General features: G+C 37.2%; 2 protein-coding genes across 5 annotated transcripts in view; one reads left to right on the top strand and one right to left on the bottom strand.

The window, feature by feature from the left end:
- Nucleotides 1–12,607, top strand: part of LOC119786712 (disintegrin and metalloproteinase domain-containing protein 22-like) — a 26,670-nt gene extending 14,063 nt beyond the window's left edge. The window contains exons 19-26 of one of the 4 annotated variants that reach the window (XM_038290204.1): nt 585–675; nt 757–810; nt 1,468–1,668; nt 2,059–2,159; nt 2,358–2,424; nt 5,546–5,635; nt 8,521–8,644; nt 9,477–12,607. In XM_038290204.1, coding sequence (XP_038146132.1) covers nt 585–675; nt 757–810; nt 1,468–1,668; nt 2,059–2,159; nt 2,358–2,424; nt 5,546–5,635; nt 8,521–8,644; nt 9,477–9,497 — 749 coding nt within the window. In that variant the 3' untranslated portion in view covers nt 9,498–12,607. Of the gene's footprint in view, nt 1–584; nt 676–756; nt 811–1,467; nt 1,669–2,058; nt 2,160–2,357; nt 2,429–5,545; nt 5,636–8,520; nt 8,645–9,476 lie in introns of those variants that run through there. The other 3 variants (XM_038290206.1, XM_038290205.1, XM_038290207.1) reach the window with 3 other exon arrangements.
- gtpbp10 (GTP-binding protein 10 (putative)) lies at nt 12,066–18,794 on the bottom strand. Its single transcript, XM_038290208.1, has 10 exons — nt 18,637–18,794; nt 16,061–16,254; nt 15,842–15,933; nt 15,598–15,742; nt 15,142–15,215; nt 15,013–15,065; nt 14,582–14,689; nt 14,418–14,495; nt 13,945–14,068; nt 12,066–13,126 (listed from the first exon to the last, which is right to left on the bottom strand). The coding sequence occupies exons 1-10, from the start codon at nt 18,667–18,669 to the stop codon at nt 12,861–12,863; spliced, it is 1,167 nt and encodes a 388-aa protein (XP_038146136.1). The 5' UTR covers nt 18,670–18,794; the 3' UTR covers nt 12,066–12,860.

Here is an 18,794-nt window from a genome sequence, read left to right as displayed (position 1 = left end):
AAAAAAAAAACTAAATTATCTCACGTTCTTCCTTCCTGTTTTTCTGTTTTTATCTACAATTCATACTCATAATTGTATACTAGCTCCACCCATTTTATTACTGTTCCTTTTTATCACTCTGCCATGCATTTAAAGTAGCTGCATCATGCATGTTTTTTTTTTTTTTTGGTCATTATTTTGATGCTCGTTCTTTGTCAACAGACTGATCTTTGACGGATTGCCTCGAGGTCAGAGTTTGAGTTTCTCTTTAACTGTTTTCTGGTTGTTTTCCTCGCTCATCCCAGTTTGAGTGCTCTGTAATTGTAGCATTTGTTTCATAAAGTAGCAAGCACTTTTTGTTCTTCTGAATGGGATGCAGAACTTTGTGTTACTTGCCCTAAAAGAAGTGCTGAAGGTGAAGGTCTTTTTTAAGCTTATTCTCCCCTCTCCTCCCTTCAAACGTTTCCCGCTAGTTTTACTTCCTTCTGCTGTGGTTTGTGTTTCCCCTTAATGATCCGATTTCTTACAAGACCACAGGACTAACCCAAACAATGGAGAAGCATTTGGCTCCCCACTCTCATCTCTTCCTCCTCTGTCTTCCTCAGGGATCACCAGCACCAACATCATAATCGGGGCCATCACTGGCTCCATCGTCTTTCTGGCTCTCATACTGGCAGTTACTGCCTGGTGCTACAAGTGAGTGCAAACTAAGGTTTAAGGAGTGATGCTCAGATGTTGGTAACAGAAGATAAAAGCAGAATTCTGTTCTTTTCACAGGAGCTACAAAAAGAGACGACACAATGAGTCTGAGGTTCACAGAAAATTCTGCCGGTTTGCTGCTTTTCATTATTGCTGTAGTTTTTTTTTTGTTTTTTTTTGTCTTGTGTTGCAAAATGCACAACGGTATATTTTTATGTATTCCTTTAAAGGAGAAGACACCATTTAGTTTTCATGTTTGGTTTGAATTCAATGTTTTTGAATGCCCCAGATCTTACAGTAAAGAGTAGTGATTAGAACTAAGGAAGAAGATTTTACTTTCACCCTGCCTTTGAAATTGTTTGGTTAAAAAAAAATATATATATAACTCTTAGTGACTAAAGATAATTTCTCCTCCTCTCATATGTTGATGTGCCCTATGAGCAATGGACTAAACACCATGTAGATAGTAGATGTTGAGTGAATAGAAAAAATAACATTAAGCATTTGGATGAAAAATTTAGGAAGAATTAATTTTTTTTTTTTAGCTTTAGACTGAATCCATATTTTTTTTAAAGTTAATTAGTATTAACCTACCAGAAATTGTACATGAATTTATATTTCAGACCATTTTAAAAGGGGTAATTGGATTGTTTGGTGATGTATAAAACAATACAACATAGCTGTACAGGGAAGAATGTCTTTTTATTATTCAGACAAAAACAAGGTCTGGTGAGAATTTGAGGGTGTCCATTTATATGGAGTCTAAAAATATTCCCTTGGTGTTTCCAGACAAATCCCCCCCGGTGACTATATCACCAAACCCGGGGATGCAGATTCCTTTTACAGCGACATGCCTCCGGGTGTCAGCACCAACTCTGGATGCAGCTCCAAGAAGAGGTCAGCCTGCCTGTCCCAGCTGCAGATTTGCACACTGTCCTTCACTCCATCCTTCCCATCCATTTCTCAGAACATCTCAGTGTTTGGCTTCAGGTGTGCCATTTCATCATCCCTCATCCATTTGCTTGTTTTCAGCTGTTTGAGTCAGTTAGCATTTTTAAATTGCTGATGTAGCTCTTGCTCATAATATGACTTCATATTATGCATTTGCAGCTATAATGTATTTGTTTAAGATGCGTTTTTTATTCAGTGCATTTTTTTCGAAGCAGAAAAAAATGAATGTCAAAATGGAGGATATTTTGGCGATGAAGAACTGAGTCATTCATTGCGCTGCATACTCACTTCTTCACATCCTGTTCCATTCATTCACAGCTCTGGGCCTTTACTTATCATTCGAAATGTTTCCTACATTTCACATTAGAGTTCTCAGAAAATTTTGAAGAAAAGCTTTTAAACTGCTCTATTCATGCTATGTGTGGGTAGATCTAATGGCCTGTCACACTCATGGAGCGAGAGGATTCCAGATGCCAAGCACATCACCGACGTCTGTGAAAATGGGAGACCACGAAGCAACTCATGGCAAGGTGACGCACTGATAACCTGAAGCAGATGTGTTTCCTGTACATTGGAATTTAGATAATAGATATCAAAGCTTTATCGTTTTGAATCATTTGTAGAGCAACTGGAAACAAACATACAGTTTTTTTCCATATTTATCTCCTCCTTTATCATCATCGAAATATAATTTTGTCTTGTTTTTCTTGCTCCAACTTTCTTTCTAGGAAACCTGAGCGGTAATCGGAAGAAGCTGAAAGGAAAGAAGTTCAGGGCTCGCTCCAACTCCACAGAGTGAGTTCCACTCAGTGCTGCCGTGTACTCGGCTATCTAAGAAGGATATTTATTAAAAAAGTAGACATCAAGTTAAATTTCACATTTCAACCTTTATATGGCAACAGATTCAACAATCTAAATCTAACATTTTGCCATATTATTTCACTGGTTCTTTTTATTGAACAAGTGTCACAGTAAAAATATTTAGAAATGAATAGTTTGGGTTAAAAAAAAAAGTATGTTAGGTTTTAAATTAATATATAAAAGTAAACATTTTGTGTTTTAGATTCACAGTTACCCCTTCATTTCATTTTAAAACCAGATAAACATTTTAAAAAATAACCATTTCGCACAAAAAGCCTTTTTCTAAAATGGAATGCACAGTTACTTATATATGAATGATTTATTATCAGCAGAGGATTCATTTTTTTCTTAACAAAAAAAAATGTTTTCAAAGGAATACATGAAGGAGACACGTGGCAGCCTAGTGGCGACACAGTAAATGGATCAGTATCAGAAAAGAGTATTTAAAACGTAAGAGGAATTAGTTTTGATGAAGCTACACATAGACAGACATACAGCTGACAGAGATACATTTTCAAATATATAAAGTAGATTAGGAACCAAACATCACTTTTTGTTTGTCTGTATTGATCACACATTGGAGAAATTTATGTCCGTATTTAACCCATCCCTTCGGGGAGCAATGGGCTGCCACTCGATCTGGCAGTGGGGATCGAACTAGATACTTGCAACCGTCTCAGAGTAACACATGGATTTAATTAAGGAGTTTGTGGTATGTTTTTTTTTATAAGTATTTAATGTATATGTATAAATAGTTGACATTGATAAAATATTTTTAAAGAAATGTCATGCTCCTGAAATGAAATTTAGTTTTCTTCTACCGGTATATATATAGGTACAATCCCCCTAAAATAAGGCTTTCAGACTATTGCACATAACCTCAGCACATTAACTGACTGCTTCAGTCACTATTAGAGAAATGAAGCACAAACAAAAAAAAACATCAATCATCAGAGAGTAGAGCAAATGTTTAGGGCGTCTGTTGGAGCAGCTAGCAGAGCTGACAGTGGAAAAGCTGAAATAGCTGCAGACACATTGGACGTCTTTAGGACTTGAAGACGCTACTTGCTTTGTAATTTGTTTCAACATTAGAATCTGTAGTGAAGCATTTAAAAAAATTGAAAATTGCCAAAAAATATATACTTTTTAGGTTTTGTGTTTATATTAATTTCACAGTAAAACACATAAAAGGGAAAATAATCTGTTGATAGTGTGTGAAAGCGCAGATTTTATCTTAAAGCGTTTGAGCTTAGGCGTATTTATATGCTACATCATTACTGCATGTATCAGTGCAACAATTCATGACATCCGTATTACAAACAGGACTTCTCTTCTTCAACTTATACTTACCTATACAACCTAAAACATATAACAAATAAAACAAGATAACAACCTGACCATAAAAATATAAATAGTATAAAAATGATTTCTCATGATAAGGTGTAGCTGTAGAATTCAACAGAGCAGACCTGATGGAGTTTCTTGTACTGATTTCTAGGAATAAAATTAACACTATTGTCCTTTGGTACTCATTTCCTATTTTGAAAATACTTTTTTAAGGATTTTACATTATTAAAAATAGGTATATAAAGTAACTTTATTGACAAGGATGTATTATTACCAGCTGGGCCTTCGCAAGCCTTTAACATTATATGCACTAAAAAGCCCTTTAAGGTCTTTCTTCTTCTCTAACATATCAGGTCCTCTGAAATTATTTCTCCATAATTCAAACTTTTTTCTTCGAAACAGTTTGCTGAAAAATTCCTCAGAGCAGAACTGGCTGTGCTTGGTCAGACCAGCCCACCTGTTCTTTGTCAGTTTTACAGCTTCACTTCAGTCAGTGCTGATCCTCTTCAATCCAGAAAAGTAGAGCAAACTAAAGTCTGGTGTCACAGTATTGCTGCAAACAAGCAGCAATGTACTGTTTCACTTGATTGCTATATACCTGAATTGTGCCTAATAGACATTTATGCAACACTGACGTCAGCAGTCGAATTTAGATTGTCAGATTTTTAACAAGGGGATTTGCCCATATAGTTTTATAGATGTTTTAATGCTCAAATTTATAAGCATTTGTTCAAAAAATATGATCAGTATTTTTGTTGTCAGTCAGATGGTAGATTAAATAGAGATCGTTCATTTCAACATTGCAGCTATAATTAGTTTATATTTATGCATGAAGTGAATTAGCGACTCCAGGCATCTGAGGAATAACGGAATTTTTAGTCTTAGAATGTTGACTATTTTATTCCTGTTTTTTCCTCAGGATACATAAACATAAAAATCTTTAACTTATTCTATTATATTCAAGAAAACTGAGAATTATCTGCGATGCCACTGTTTAGAGTTAGTATTTTAAATAGTGTGACAATCTGATCTGATCTGATGTCAGGTTCTAATAACCAAAAAAGTCTATTTTACTTTAAGTTTGATAACTTTTAAAGAAACCCTTCTGTCTTTATCCTAAATGAAAACATATTTTAATTGCTCTTCTCATCATGGCGATTGTTTTATCTGGCTTTTTAAGCTGTACTGCTGCCTTGCTCCGAGCCTATGAATTAATCCACTGTTTTTCTTTTTTTTGACTGAATGAACTTTGAACGAATCTTCAGCGTGCATCGATTGCTCCCCCCCAATCTGCCGTGTTTGCTTGTTTGAAATCTATCACCCTATTTTGCCAATGACGCATTCTGTGGTGCACTAGCTGTCAATCTGAGCATGTTGCCGACTCAGTGGCTGAGAAGCTGGCTGCTTGGAATGATGTTGGAATGATGTGACTAAAGCGCAGCGAGCCTGACACACAACACTGTTTGTTTGTCCGTGGTGGTGCTATGTTCGTCTGAAACCGCACAAAGGTCTGTTCAACATCTCCACCTTTCTCTCAGATGCAGCTCATATTCTATCTTCACTCTGCTCTCCTATAAATATTTCCTCTATCCTCCCTCATTTGCTTACTTGTAGATCTATTCACTTCCTTCTTTCCTTATCTCTCTCTCTCCTCTCCCCTCCTTTGTTGGTACCATGATCCCCACCCTTCCCCACCTCCTCCCTGCAGGTATTTAACCCCTCGCAACAAAACTGAGTTTTATGATGTAACTAAATGGGTAGAGGATGTGAATAAAAACACTGAAGGACCTTTCCTTAGGTATTAACTCAGATCATGCCCCCTACCTCACATGCTTGTATTAAGTTCCCTCACTTTTGATTTGATGTATGGTTTGGGAAGAGTTTGTGCAAATTTGGTCCCACAAGTCTGAGAGAAACTGAGAAAAAGAAACTGGCATGTTGCTGTGTTGAATTCTCAGAAGGGAAAACAATTTAAGAGAGTAAGTGGAGATTATTACCATGTTTAAGAAGCCCCCCTTTTAATTTGCAGCCTTTATTTTTTGCTCCAATGCCATACACAAATAAAAATCCAACATATAAAAGCAACTTGAAAGTTATTTTCCTCCTAATTTTCCTTATTCCCTTCTTTGCTCCTTTTCTCCCCCCAGTCTCTTGTTACTTCTGCATGTTCAGTGTTGTTCTTTAAGTAAGTGTTGGTGGATCCGCCCCGCCTCGCTCCGCCCCACCTGACTTCTCGTGCATCAGGCTGATGTCACAGCTGGGCCAACAATTTTCAGGCTGCAGCTCTGACACCACGCCCATCCCGCTGAAACAAAGTCAACTCTTTGATTGTGTCTGAAGTCTATAGATGGTTGCAAGTTTTCTCACTGCCAATGACCAAAAGATAAGCACAAGCACTGGAATCTATAGACCTTCACCGTGTCCAGAAGCTCATTATTCACCATCCCTATTTTACAACAACTAGAGAAGGAAACCAACAAAAGAATAAAGCGATGTGGAGCCTGGAAATAGATACAGCTGCAATCTTTACCTAAAAAAAGGCCTAAAATGTGTACTTACTGTGTTGTTAAGAGACTCCCCCCCCCCCCCCCCCCCCCCCCCCTTGCAGATTTTCTTCTCTTTTCATTGACATAATTTGGAACATTTAAGATGACCTACAAAAGGCTGCTTTAAAAACATTATTATATGAAGGTAAAAAACGATCCACACCAATTAGCCTCTATTTTTTATCTGTTATCTGTTATGATTTAATCATTTTGGAGTATTTTTCAACCTTGATCGGCTTGTATAGGTCATGCGACTGCATTTCAACAGGATTTAAGCCTGACTTTGACTAGGTGATTCCAGAGCCTTTTTCTGGAATCATTCAGAGGTACATGCATTGCCTACATGGGCTGGAGCCTGAGTACTTAAACCAGAATCGATGGTTACATTAATTACAGGAAGTCATCCAAGTGTTAAATTAGCAAAGCAGCCCCACATCATAATCCTGCCACCCCATGTTTGTCAATTTGATGCTTTTTTTTTTCAATCTAAAGGCATTCTCTTTTTTTTGCCTCTGATTTTATGCCATATTGAAGAGTCTTTCAATTTTAGGTCATCCATCCAGAGTGTTCTGATAAGATGGTTTTTGGTCCACGTGAGACAGACCTTTGTGTTTATTTTGGTCAAAACCATCCAGTGAAGGCTATTTTTACCTAGTCTCAGGCTTATTCCTCTGTTCTTAAAGACTGCAGTATTTAAAATGTTCTTTATTTTGTGACCCCTGGGTGGGTCTTTGATTTTAATAGGTTCGTAACTCCTATCAAGGTTATCTTCTATTCTGTCTTGAATGTCTTGGGTTGGACCATGTTTAGTTACTTTTTGATAGATTTTAACATATTTCCTTTTGTCACAAAAGGTTCTGTCAAAGTGATTAGATTTTGCAGGTCAGTTAGTTACAGCAAACATAATTAATGTGATTAATCACAGTTATTTATAGTTTAGCTTATGTGTAGTTCTTTATTTAAAAATTTTTTATCAGTAGCTTTAATAAATATGTTGCCTTAATAAGTTAAATAATAATCTTAAAACAAATACTAGATGTTTTTTATATTCGGAACTCTATAAGCATGATATTAAAATACACCAAACAATAAGAAACCTGAACTGGACAAATATCAATTTATCTTTATTGTCATTGTCACAAGAACAACGAAATTTTAAAAAGTGCCATCGACCAGTGCATATGCTTAAAATCAAAAACAAAAATCACTGTCACCACCATTTACACATAATATAAGAAATAAATAACAATAACTGATACAAAACAACTAATAAGAATAGTACATTCTCACACACATCATCCATGATGATTAATGGTTATTTTTGGTTGCATTTACTTTTGTTATTGCTGTCGGGTAAAAATTGTCCCTAAGACGGTTGGTTCTTAGTCTCCAACAGCACTGTATTTACTTGGCCTTCAAATATAAATTGATTCTACGTATTTAAATGAAGCAGGAAGGTATCTAGAAGAAACAGGCTCCACTCTCTTTGCTTCTTTCATCAGTCTTTTCGACCATCTCACAGCAGGTGGTTCATGTGTACAAGCTGCTGCACATGTCGGTCTCCCTCTCCTCCTTTGTTCTTACTACAGTGGTGTTTTAAAAATACAACTTTTTTGCATTTACTGTGAAAATAATGACATTTGCATTTAGAAAAACTTAAGCACCACTGTATGTTATTGATTCCCAGCTTCTGTCTGGTCTGCTGTCCAAATCCCACTTAGCATTTCTCTGACTGATACAGTCTGTCAGCAACACAATAAAATTCCTGTTTCATCAGTTCTAGTTCTTCCTCACTGTGTTGTTGAGCGATTAAATGATTATATTTGAGCAAGACAGCAGCTGGGAACCTCTGAGCACAGAGGTCGCTCTGAAGAGTTGGGCCCTGGTCAAGTTTTTTATGCCTTCGGTGAGCAGCAGCTTCAACTTTTAAGAGCAACTTCTGTCTCCATGAAGGTGAAACTGAGTTACTGGAGCAGCTAAGGAAGGATGTTGCCCAAAGTCACAGATCTAACATTAGCTCAGCATATTTGTGTCTAACCTCATTTAGCCATCTGTTTCTTTGGTCAACATGTTCGTGAACCAGATATGAAGGGAGAAAGAAGAAAATCTAACGGTGTCACCTTCTCCTTCACTTCAGGACACTGTCCCCTGCCAAGTCCCCTACTTCATCTACTGGATCCATTGCATCCAGCAGAAGATACCCATACCCCATGCCTCCACTGCCGGACGACCAGAGGAAAGCCAATAGGCAGAGTGCCAGGGTGAGCATCCTTCAGTTTTCACAATTTAAAACCAGATTGAAACATCTAAATAGGTTATGACCACAATGAAAATGAGTTTGGACTATGACATCACACCATTCTCCACGTTTTGGGATAATCTAGCCACAACTACTGTCCGGGTCCTTGGTAGATCTAGACTTGAACATCAGATGCATTGTATGATTTTTATGCAATGACAATAGTATCCTGACATTAACAAAAGGACTTGGTCAACTGGAAATGAAAAAAAAAAAATACAGAAAGGCTGTAAATGTTTGTTTTTATGTGAAAAGTTTACTAACCATCAACACTATTGTTCTAAAAATTCCCCAAATTTAATATGAGAAACGTAATCTAGAGAGAAATCATCCATAAGTGATCTAAGTGACTCTGAGTAATCAGATAAAAAAAGAAGTTGAATTTCACTAGAGATGAACAACCAAGAACAACAAAATTATGTATTTGATAGTAGTTATTGTATCTGCGACTTAAACAATGTCAAACTGAAAACTACAGTAAAGAATAGCAAAGGACGCATAACAAACATTGCAACAAAATATACTGAAATATTACTCAAATGTTGCTCAATCTGAAAAATGCTGATGTTTTTTTGTTTGTTTTTTTTAAAAACTAAATAAGAATACTTTTGGTTGAGCCTTTGAAAAATCTTGCACTTTTTAATCCAGATTTGTATTTTTATAATGGATTTTTTTAAAGTGACTTTTTGCATCATGAAAGTTGATCTATAAATAAATTATTAACATCACTATAATTATTAATGCAGATGTTTATTCTTTTTATGTTTGTTTGCCTTCCCTTGTTTTCTTTCCAGCTGTGGGAAACATCAATATAACTCTGACCCTGCAGAAATATCCTAAAGAAGTATTCGTGCTCCGTTACTACAAATGGACAACAGAAAAAAAAACTAATAAAGCTGCACCACGGCTCCTAAAGAGAGAGAAAGTGAGACCCCTGAATAGAAAGGATGTAGAAGGAAATCCGTTTGAGTTAGGGTGTACAGATATGTCTGAGGCGGCCTCTGTAAGAAGATGCAGAGAAACGAGCCTCCAGGAGCTCGGCCCGAGCTGTTCGTTTTTACTCAAGCATCATAAATGGAACCGGACCCCACTCTCCATACCATTTTCCCAGCTTTTCTCTCATCACAGTCTCTGCAGACACACATCCCACCCTGCCTAAGCCTTTGAAGCTCCTATAAGAAGAAAGCAGAGGAGGCAAGAAGGAGCCACGGCATCACTCCAAGTCTGCGCTGTCTGATTTTTGCAGGATGTGTTTATATAGAAAGTGCAGCATTGTGTGCATGAGAGAAGTACTGATTATCAGCTACATCTTCTTGGTGTAAACAAGACAAGAATAGCAGCTTGATCTGAAGGGAAAGCATGCATCTGCATTATCAATAACCCAAAAGTCACATTTTGATTCAGTCCTGCCCACCTTTTATTCTTCTCCCCCCAAAAATTTGCTAATGTGTGTGTAAATATGTACAGTAAAATACACACAGAGTATGTCTGTGCTTTTATTTTGAAAGACAAAAGCATAGAGAATACTTGGCTCTCTTTTTTTTCTGTAGACAGAGGCTGATGTCTGTAGATAAATATAAAGCAATGCAATGTTCTGTGAGGGTTTCTTTTGTTCCCAGGAGTTCGTCCTCACTTTATCCATCAGCAACAGAATGTGTCTTTTTATGTCATCTTTGCATTATTTTCTAATAATCTCTGTGATAAACTTGCAGATGATTGTGACACATTGAGACTATAGCTCAGATGTTTCTGGACAAGTGTTATTTTAGCATAATTAAGATTTGAGGGGTTTTTTTTCGTGTCTTTTCTCATTCAGGTAAATGGATTCAGATGTGTTTGCTGTAGTTTGTAGATGTACCACTTATCACTCATGTAGTATTTTGGAAATGTGCCCCTTGATTGTACGTAGGAATGTTTGGGAAAAAATCTGCTGCCCTTTTTTTCACAGGGAATCCCTCCCTTCACTTCTTTTGAATGTCAGATGGTTGGTTCAACTGTGCCAGGATCTGGATATTTTTAAATGTGCATTATTGGATTCAGCTGTGAGGGTTAGAGATGTTTAAGCCTTTGTAAATGATTAATTATGCTGTACAGTGCTTGCTGTTTGAGCTTGTGAAGACCAATGGCATGGCAGTTCTATAACGAACCTTCGGTTATATCTCTGGTTGGCTAATTGTGAGATCATTACAGGGGAAAAAAAAGAGCATGTCACTGAAGGTCTTTAACCCTGCTCCCTTCATCGTAAGGTTTCTGTCCCACTGCCGCTCAGCTGTGGGACCTCACAAAGTAGTGTTTCTGTGGCACCTGTGCAGCTATTTAAGGTGGGCGTCTTGGTGCCTGCTTCCTAACAGCAAGTCCAATGTGCGGTTAAGGCCCATTGCTTTGCCTTGTGTGGAAGCTGTCTTCTTAAAGCCCTGAGTTTGCCATTTTATTAGTGTTTCTGTTCCGCTTTTACATTTGTAAGCCAAATAGGCATTAGATCTGCATAGGGGAACCCATCTTCACAATACTGAACTGATACTGCTTCATACATCCTGTTTTTCAATGTCTTTTTGTATGTTTTTTTTTTTTTTGTTAGCATTACAGGGTTCCTACAGATTATTTGAAAATCCCAGAATCTTTCAGAATCAAATTGTCTCAGCAGTTTAAAACCTACTTTGGACATTCAAGATCAAAAATATTGACATAAGGCACTGTAAAAAAAAAAAAAAAAAAAAAAGATTATGGGCTTCCATTACATATTTCTTCTGTTTTGGCATTTCTATTGAGATCTTCATGCATTTTCCATCATTACTGAAGGATATTCAGATTAAATAAACAAATACATAAAAAGTAGTTTTAAATTACTATGAATTTCAATAAAAAAGTGGTTCTACCTGAAAAAGTAATTACCCCTAAATCTAATAAATGGGGCTCTACCGTTGGTAACAACTGGAGTGGGATAATTTCACATAGGGCCAGGTTGGTTTTGTTTTCTTCGACAAATAAAATAACCTTTTTGTTCCACACAAAGCCAGATTGTTTAAGAACCACAAGTCTACTTTAAAATCCTCAATGTTGAGCTCTAGATAAATGTTATCTGTGGCTTTACATTCATTCAGACTATAACCACAAATAAACTAGATGAAACCGTAGGTTGTGATTATTACAAATCTAGAATTAAACTAAAACAAAGCAAAAAGTAAACATGCATATTCATCTTTGATAATAAAAAAAATTATAATAGCTGGAAACGCAATTGTTTTAATACAGTTTTATTTAATTTCTTTTACTGACCCACACAAGGAAACAAATTCCTGTTAGAAACTTTTACAAACTTCACGGACCATGTAGGAACCCTGACATTATGTACAAAGAATATACAACTGTGGTTTGTTGTAAAAAAGTGGTTTGTTGTATCATTTTTTTTTTGCACTCCTTTTTCCTGAGGCAAGCCTCCTCTTTAGAGTTGCTGAGTAACGTTTTAACACAATAACACTGTGTTGGATGAAAACATTTGTTGTGGCGTCCTGGACTTTGCACTGCACAGCCCTGGGAGCACAGTCTGTGAGGGGCGGGACCATGCAGGCTGCAGGGAGGGTCTCCTTCCCACCTGTCTGTGGATTCAGCCTGCACAGACAGCTGGACTGACCAATCCAAACAGGACACAGTGTCAAACCCTCCAGATGAGCTGTGGACTCCCTCTCTGGCCAGAAGCTTTGAATGTATTTGTGTACTCGAGCAGACAAAGTACTTTGTTGTGCTCCTGTCTGGCCAGACCCGTCTGCCCTCAACTCCAGGAACACTGCAGTTCTTTTTTTATTATTATTTTTACCTGTGTGCTGTACAGACTATTGATGCAAAAATCAGACCACTTATTTTTTTCTCTTTATCGTTAAGTATTGTAATATATTTAATACAAAATAAAACTTTCATTCAAACACAAGTTTGTTAAGTTGGGATCAATCAAACATGACTAATCCTCAATTATAGTTGTTTTCAATGCAAAGTTATCCGTCATACACTTAGTATCAAAGCAGCTTTAAAGTTTACACATTAATATGATATTAATGTTTGTGAATCTTATATGTATATTGCATCGCTTTGCAACAGAAAGAAGAAACAGGCCTGCATTCTGGACATGTAGGCAATATTCCCTCCATTGAAGCTGTTGCTGGACGGTGTGCTATAGACATCTCTCACTGCGTCCTGCCGACTCCCTTTGAAAGAGGGAGATTTTTGTCCACGTTTCTCACAAACGCATCCTGGTATTGGTGCCTCAATGCTTCAAGCTTCTCCTGATGCTCGGCGCTGGTTTCCCTGGTGGCGCACTCATCCAGCGAGAGTCGGATGCAGCTCTTCAGATGGTCGACGCCAAACCCGGTGAGGGCAGAAACGGGGATCACGTGTCTGAATGTTATGAAGTGATTGGGGATCATGTCATCTGGGAGCAAATTAGTGAACTCTGGATGGTAGAAAATAAGAACACAGGCTAGGTTTGATAAACATTTTTTTTCAAACATAATTTTTGATGTGAGCTATTTCATATGCAGGCAAAATTACACAAACCTAAACTTTTTTTAAATTAACTTTTATCCAGATTTTTTTAACAACAATAAATAAGGCATCTTTTCCATTTCTTAGATGTGTTTTTCTCCTCTTCTGAACAGTTTAACATAAAGGTATAGTGGAGGATGTTCTTTTCTGGGTGGATCATCAAAATAAGTGGTCCTCCTAATTGTCAATCATACTGATGAGATATTTAAGTGAGGCCGTCCTAAGTGCTGGTCACCATTTTCATTTACCGGTGGCGAGTCTGACATAGTGGAAAAATTTCAATTCTTCTTTTGGAAAGTAAGCTTTAAAATTTTGTTTTTTTAATGTCACTTAGTCTTATTTGTTCCTGTAAGCTTTCTTTTGTTTTTTCCTCATCACACCTGAATTTCCTCACTGTGAGACAATAAAGGCATATCATTTCAACTCAACTCAAGCAAATCCATAAATATATTCTAATCAAACTGATTCATAAATACTGGGTATAAAAAATACTGTATTTGATGCTGCCATAATCACAAAACTGAGATGTTTTGTACACTCTATACACTCTCAATAAATCAGTATCTGTACCTGCCACCAGATGTCACTACACACTAACATCAGCTAAATCAAATACATTCAGTCAAATTAGTTAAAAATCCAGAGACTTAAAGATAACACTTTTGAACTATTTAGATTAACATCCAAAGTAAATATCTTGCAAACAGAGGTCACTGTTGAACTTACCCTCTGGGTTTTGCAGCTGCTCTTTCAGTTCTTCTAGTTTGTCCTCAGCATCAGGCAGGTCCATCTTATTAACTGCTAATAATGCAGGCTTTGACACAAGCTCCTCCTTGTACAACTCCAGCTCCTTCAATGAGAATTGATAAGAAGATAAAAAGAAATTACATCAGATATATATTTTCCAGTTTTCATTATCTTTTTAAAAGCCTTTGTGAAACTATAAATACGAATTTAACAGTAAATTTATGGCAGATATTTTTATAAACGTCAGCGTTTCGGAACCTGCAGGATGGAAGGATTTACAACATTTACATAATGAGAATAAAGTGAGCAAACATTTATTTTATATTTTTATATTAGGAAAAACTTGATTTTCTATTAAGCGATATAAGAGATCATATTTAACCTGATACCAGGTGAGATTTGGAGAAAAAAAACCCAAAAACAATGCAAACATTTTGCAGCATTAGACTTACCTTGGTAAGGAGCTGCACAGCTTCGAAAGCGGATCTGAACGGTGTTTTACTAGCCAGCTGGAAACCACTAACATCCACCTGCAAGAAAAGTAAGCAACCCTTTTGCTAGTTAAACCAGCAACACTGACACATCAGCCTTGAAAGTTATTTTGGTTTCTACAAACCACAAACAGCAGCTGTTTGGTCCGTTCTACGTGCTTCAGAAACTTATGGCCCATGCCTCTGTTCATGTGAGCCCCCTCGATCAGTCCCGGCAGATCTGCAAGTGAGATCTGCCAAAATAAAAGCAACAGTGAAGGAAACAAAAGAAAAAAATAATGTATGCTGTGAAGATTCTCCGTCATCCAGGTCTTAGTCATTCCAAAAAAATAAAAACATTCAAAACAAAGCCTTGTTTTCTAAGCCAAAACTTAGCATTGTTGGGCTCATTTAAGCCTGGATCTAAACGCTAATTCTGAAATTTTTTATTGAAAAAGCTTCCTGGATGGGATCTTATACATCTTATAACTTGGGAAAAAAAGTCCAGTAGATTGTTTATTGACTCTTTTGAAAGGAAAAAATAACATAAATTAGGCACTAGTAAGAATTCACATACTTGCTTGTAATCTTGGTACATCAGCTTGCCTATCTCAGGCCGTAAAGTTGTGACTGAAAGATAAGCACAAAAGACTTTAGAAACAAAAAGAATGACGGATTTGCTGAGCTTTGAAATGTATGTTCTTACAAGCATAGCTGGCAATCTCAGGTGAGGCGTTGGATAAGGCTGTGAGGAGGGATGACTTTCCTGCATTTGGAAACCTGAAGCCAATTTTAAGATAATCAGGACCTATGCAGCATTAACATTTCAGCAAAGACTCGGTAATTTGTGACTCAAGACTTTTGCTCCTTTTTATCATGCCATGACTGCAAATTTTAAAAAGGATTTTGTGTGATAGACCAAACAAAAATCTAAATGTAACTTTAAAGGGAACGCTTTCCTGGTTAAAGCTAAGCCCTTTTTGCAACATTAAGGTTTTTAGCAATGGATAACTAAAGCATTGCCCTTTATATAGCTCAGTATTTCTTCAACATACAGCATTGTCCTAAGTCATAATCACACCATCACACAATTTAAATGTGTTTAAATTTGTTCTCATAAATCAAAACATTCAAAACTTGCTAATGTGAGATCTGCTCTCACCCTACAAGGCCCAGATCGGCAATGAGTTTGAGGTCCAGCCTGATGTGTTTGGCCTGGCCTTTCTTGGGCTCAAAGCCAGTGTAAGGAGTGCCTCCAGATCCTCCTTTCGCCACCAGCACCCGGTCCCCCTCAGCATTCAGTTCCCCTTGTGGAAGAATTGATGAGAAAAATATGGTTTTGCCAAAGAAACACAAATATTTAAATTAAAACAAAATTTCTGACATATGATAGATTTCTCCCATACCAATAGCTCTGCCATTATCAGTGGTGACGGTGATACCAACAGGTGCCAGGATTTCCTCGTCCTTCCCTCTCTCTCCCTTTAGTGCTCGGACACTGGTGTAAAAATGAAATAAAAACACTACTGACCAACAAACTCATTAAGCGATGATTGATAAGTGGAATGGTTATATTTCTGTGAGCAGTAAGAATAAAGATTTCCATTTTGGTTGCAGAAGCAGACCTGCTGTTGCCTCCTGGTCCGCCTAGGAAGCGTTTGAGCGGATATTTATCCTTGATCTTCTTTAAAGTCATGTTTTTGGTTGCCACCACCCAAACGTCTCCCCCGTTTCCTCCATGTCCTCCCAGACGGGGCAGAGCCATCCCGCCGGTGCCTCCGCGTACATACAAACGGAGGTTGTCCATGAAGTTTCCATACTGTATGGAATCATTAAAACAGGAGAATTTTCATTATAAGTGCTTTTTGTGTAGGAAACCTATTATCATGCATGGGAGGGGAAAAGGCCCCTCCAACTATAAACTTATGGCGCAAAACTTTTATTTTTATACAAAACAAATGCTTTTAGAGAAAAAAACAAGTCTGATATTTAAGTTGCTAAAATATTCCCTCCCTGTCAGTGATCATACTCATATATTCCGGGACTGCCCAAAACTACAAACATTTTTGGAAAAGTGTCAAAAAAGAAGTGGAAAAAATCTTGGCAGTGGACCTTCCTCTGGACCGCTGTTATTTCTATTGGATGTGCTCCCTGACCATCTGCTTCCCACAGAACAATGTTATATATATATGACTTATTCGGTTGATGATTGCAAGACGAAATATTACCATTAATTGGATGAAAACTGAAAGTCCTATTAGCTCTCAGTGGATACCGAAAGTAAAAAATATTTACATGATGGAATATATAACTGCCCAATTACACCTAAAAGTATCTGTATTTATGAGAATATACACCCAAGTTATTGAGTATCTTGCTTAGGACTCTCAAACACACACTATAGTCAAGTATAATTAATATTATTACTACTATTATCATTATTTTAACTTTTTCTGAACCTAAAATATACTTCGTTGGAGTACAGACCTGTTTTTTCATGTTCCTCTTTGTTATACTAATTGCCTGTTAATCTGTATTTAAGGCAATAAAGTAAAAAAAAAAAAAAAATCCCTCCCTATTTTCCTAAAATATGCCTTCTGCCCTACAGGTAAATAAACGGTATCCAGACTGTCATATGATAAACATACCTCAAGCAGCAGGTTCAGCCTAACTTTGTATCCCTTTCACCTAGAGCAGGCATCCCCAAACTCGGTCCTCAAGGCCCCCTGTCCTGCAGGTTTTAGAGGTTTCCTTGCTCCAGCACAGCTGATTTTAATTGAATGCTGATTAGCAGGCTTTTGGTCTACTGCAATCATTATCATCAGCAGAGAAACCTCTAAAACCTGCAGGACAGGGGGCCTTGAGGACCGAGTTTGGGGATGCCTGACCTAGAGACAGTTTGCTTTCTGTCTAAATCTATCTAAATAATTAATAATTTAAGTGGGATGGTGGCCAAGTGCTTTCAAGCTCAACTTCCACAGACTGCCACTCTGGGTCCCTGAGCTCCCTTAACCACACACTGCACCCCGGGCGCCGCACAATGGCAGCCCGCTGCTCCCCAAAGGGATGGGTTGAACCCAGAGGGTTAATTTAATTGCTCTGTACTTGTAACAGTGTAATGACAATAGAGGGGAAACATTTTTTATTAAATACATATTTATACTTCGTGGTGACAAATCTATTTTATGTGTCTGAATTACAAATCGAAATCCTTCTTGCTACAAAAGAGTCAGTCATAGTGATTTGGATATGTAAGGTTTTCTGCAGCTGACTTTTATTATTTACTTTTGCGCCTCAGTAAAGGAAGCCTAAAAAAAATGTATTTGAATAAAAACGTAAGTTTTGAAGCATAATGTTGACGCATTTAACTAACGTTTTTATCAGTCGCCCCCCATGCACTGATTGATCTAAAGATTTAAGGTTCCTACCACAGATCGAACAATTCGTTCCCCAATGTCATTTGAAGACAACTTATAAAAATAATTTAATAAACACATGGATTGCTTTTAATCTTTGTTATGTATATATTTAGTATGTCCTCGTACAGATAGGTGTTTTATATACACACTCCCAAGCACTACCTAGACAAGACATAAAAATACATCAGCAACTGTTTAACTTTCCTTCAAATTCACAATTGATGTGCATAATTAACCACAGTGTTTTTGTTGTCAAGTAATTGTTAATATATGCAAAATGTAAATGTTTTGAATATTCCACTTGAGATTATTACCACCATCTGTATTAGAGGGAAATAAATGATTGGGTAAGGGTGGCCATGGCCACCTCTGGCCCCCCATCTAGCTCCGCGCCTGTTGTTCAGCTCTATGAAACCTTAGAAGTTACAGCGAGAAGAAAAATGTGGAACAAGCTCAACAGCTTTGACTTCTTTTGCCCTAAAAGAATTGCAAATCGCAATAAATAAGTAATACACAAAAACGTTGGTGATGTTGAAGGTATTATGCAGCCCCGATGGTGGTGAAGAAAGTAAAAATGTGTAACAACACAACAAATTGTCTGGAGAAAAGCATTTCATCTAAGTAAATATCAGTCCCAGAATCAATTAGCAAATAAACGTATGACTGTAGGATTTTAACATTGCCCTAACATCAAACTGTTAGCTCTGTCTGCTAATGTCATTTAGTTTACAACCGCAACGATAAATCATTCAGCATAACACCCGGGACCAAGTGTTTATTACCTTCCGAAAACAACTTCTACTGATGTAGACCATTCTCAGATACGTTTAGGCTCGCTTTTTGTAGTTCATCTCCATCGCTAGCTATTAACAAACATGTGTTTTCAGGTCGTCTGAAAAACAACCGGAAGTAATAAATCCTCTCCGCTGATTGGATGATT

The sequence above is a fragment of the Cyprinodon tularosa genome, unplaced genomic scaffold (assembly GCF_016077235.1).
Source record: "Cyprinodon tularosa strain WSP-4 unplaced genomic scaffold, ASM1607723v1 ctg277, whole genome shotgun sequence".
Taxonomy (NCBI): Eukaryota; Metazoa; Chordata; class Actinopteri; order Cyprinodontiformes; family Cyprinodontidae; genus Cyprinodon; species Cyprinodon tularosa.
The sequence above is the reverse complement of the archived record's forward strand: the minus strand, read 5'-3'. Positions and strand labels throughout refer to the sequence as shown.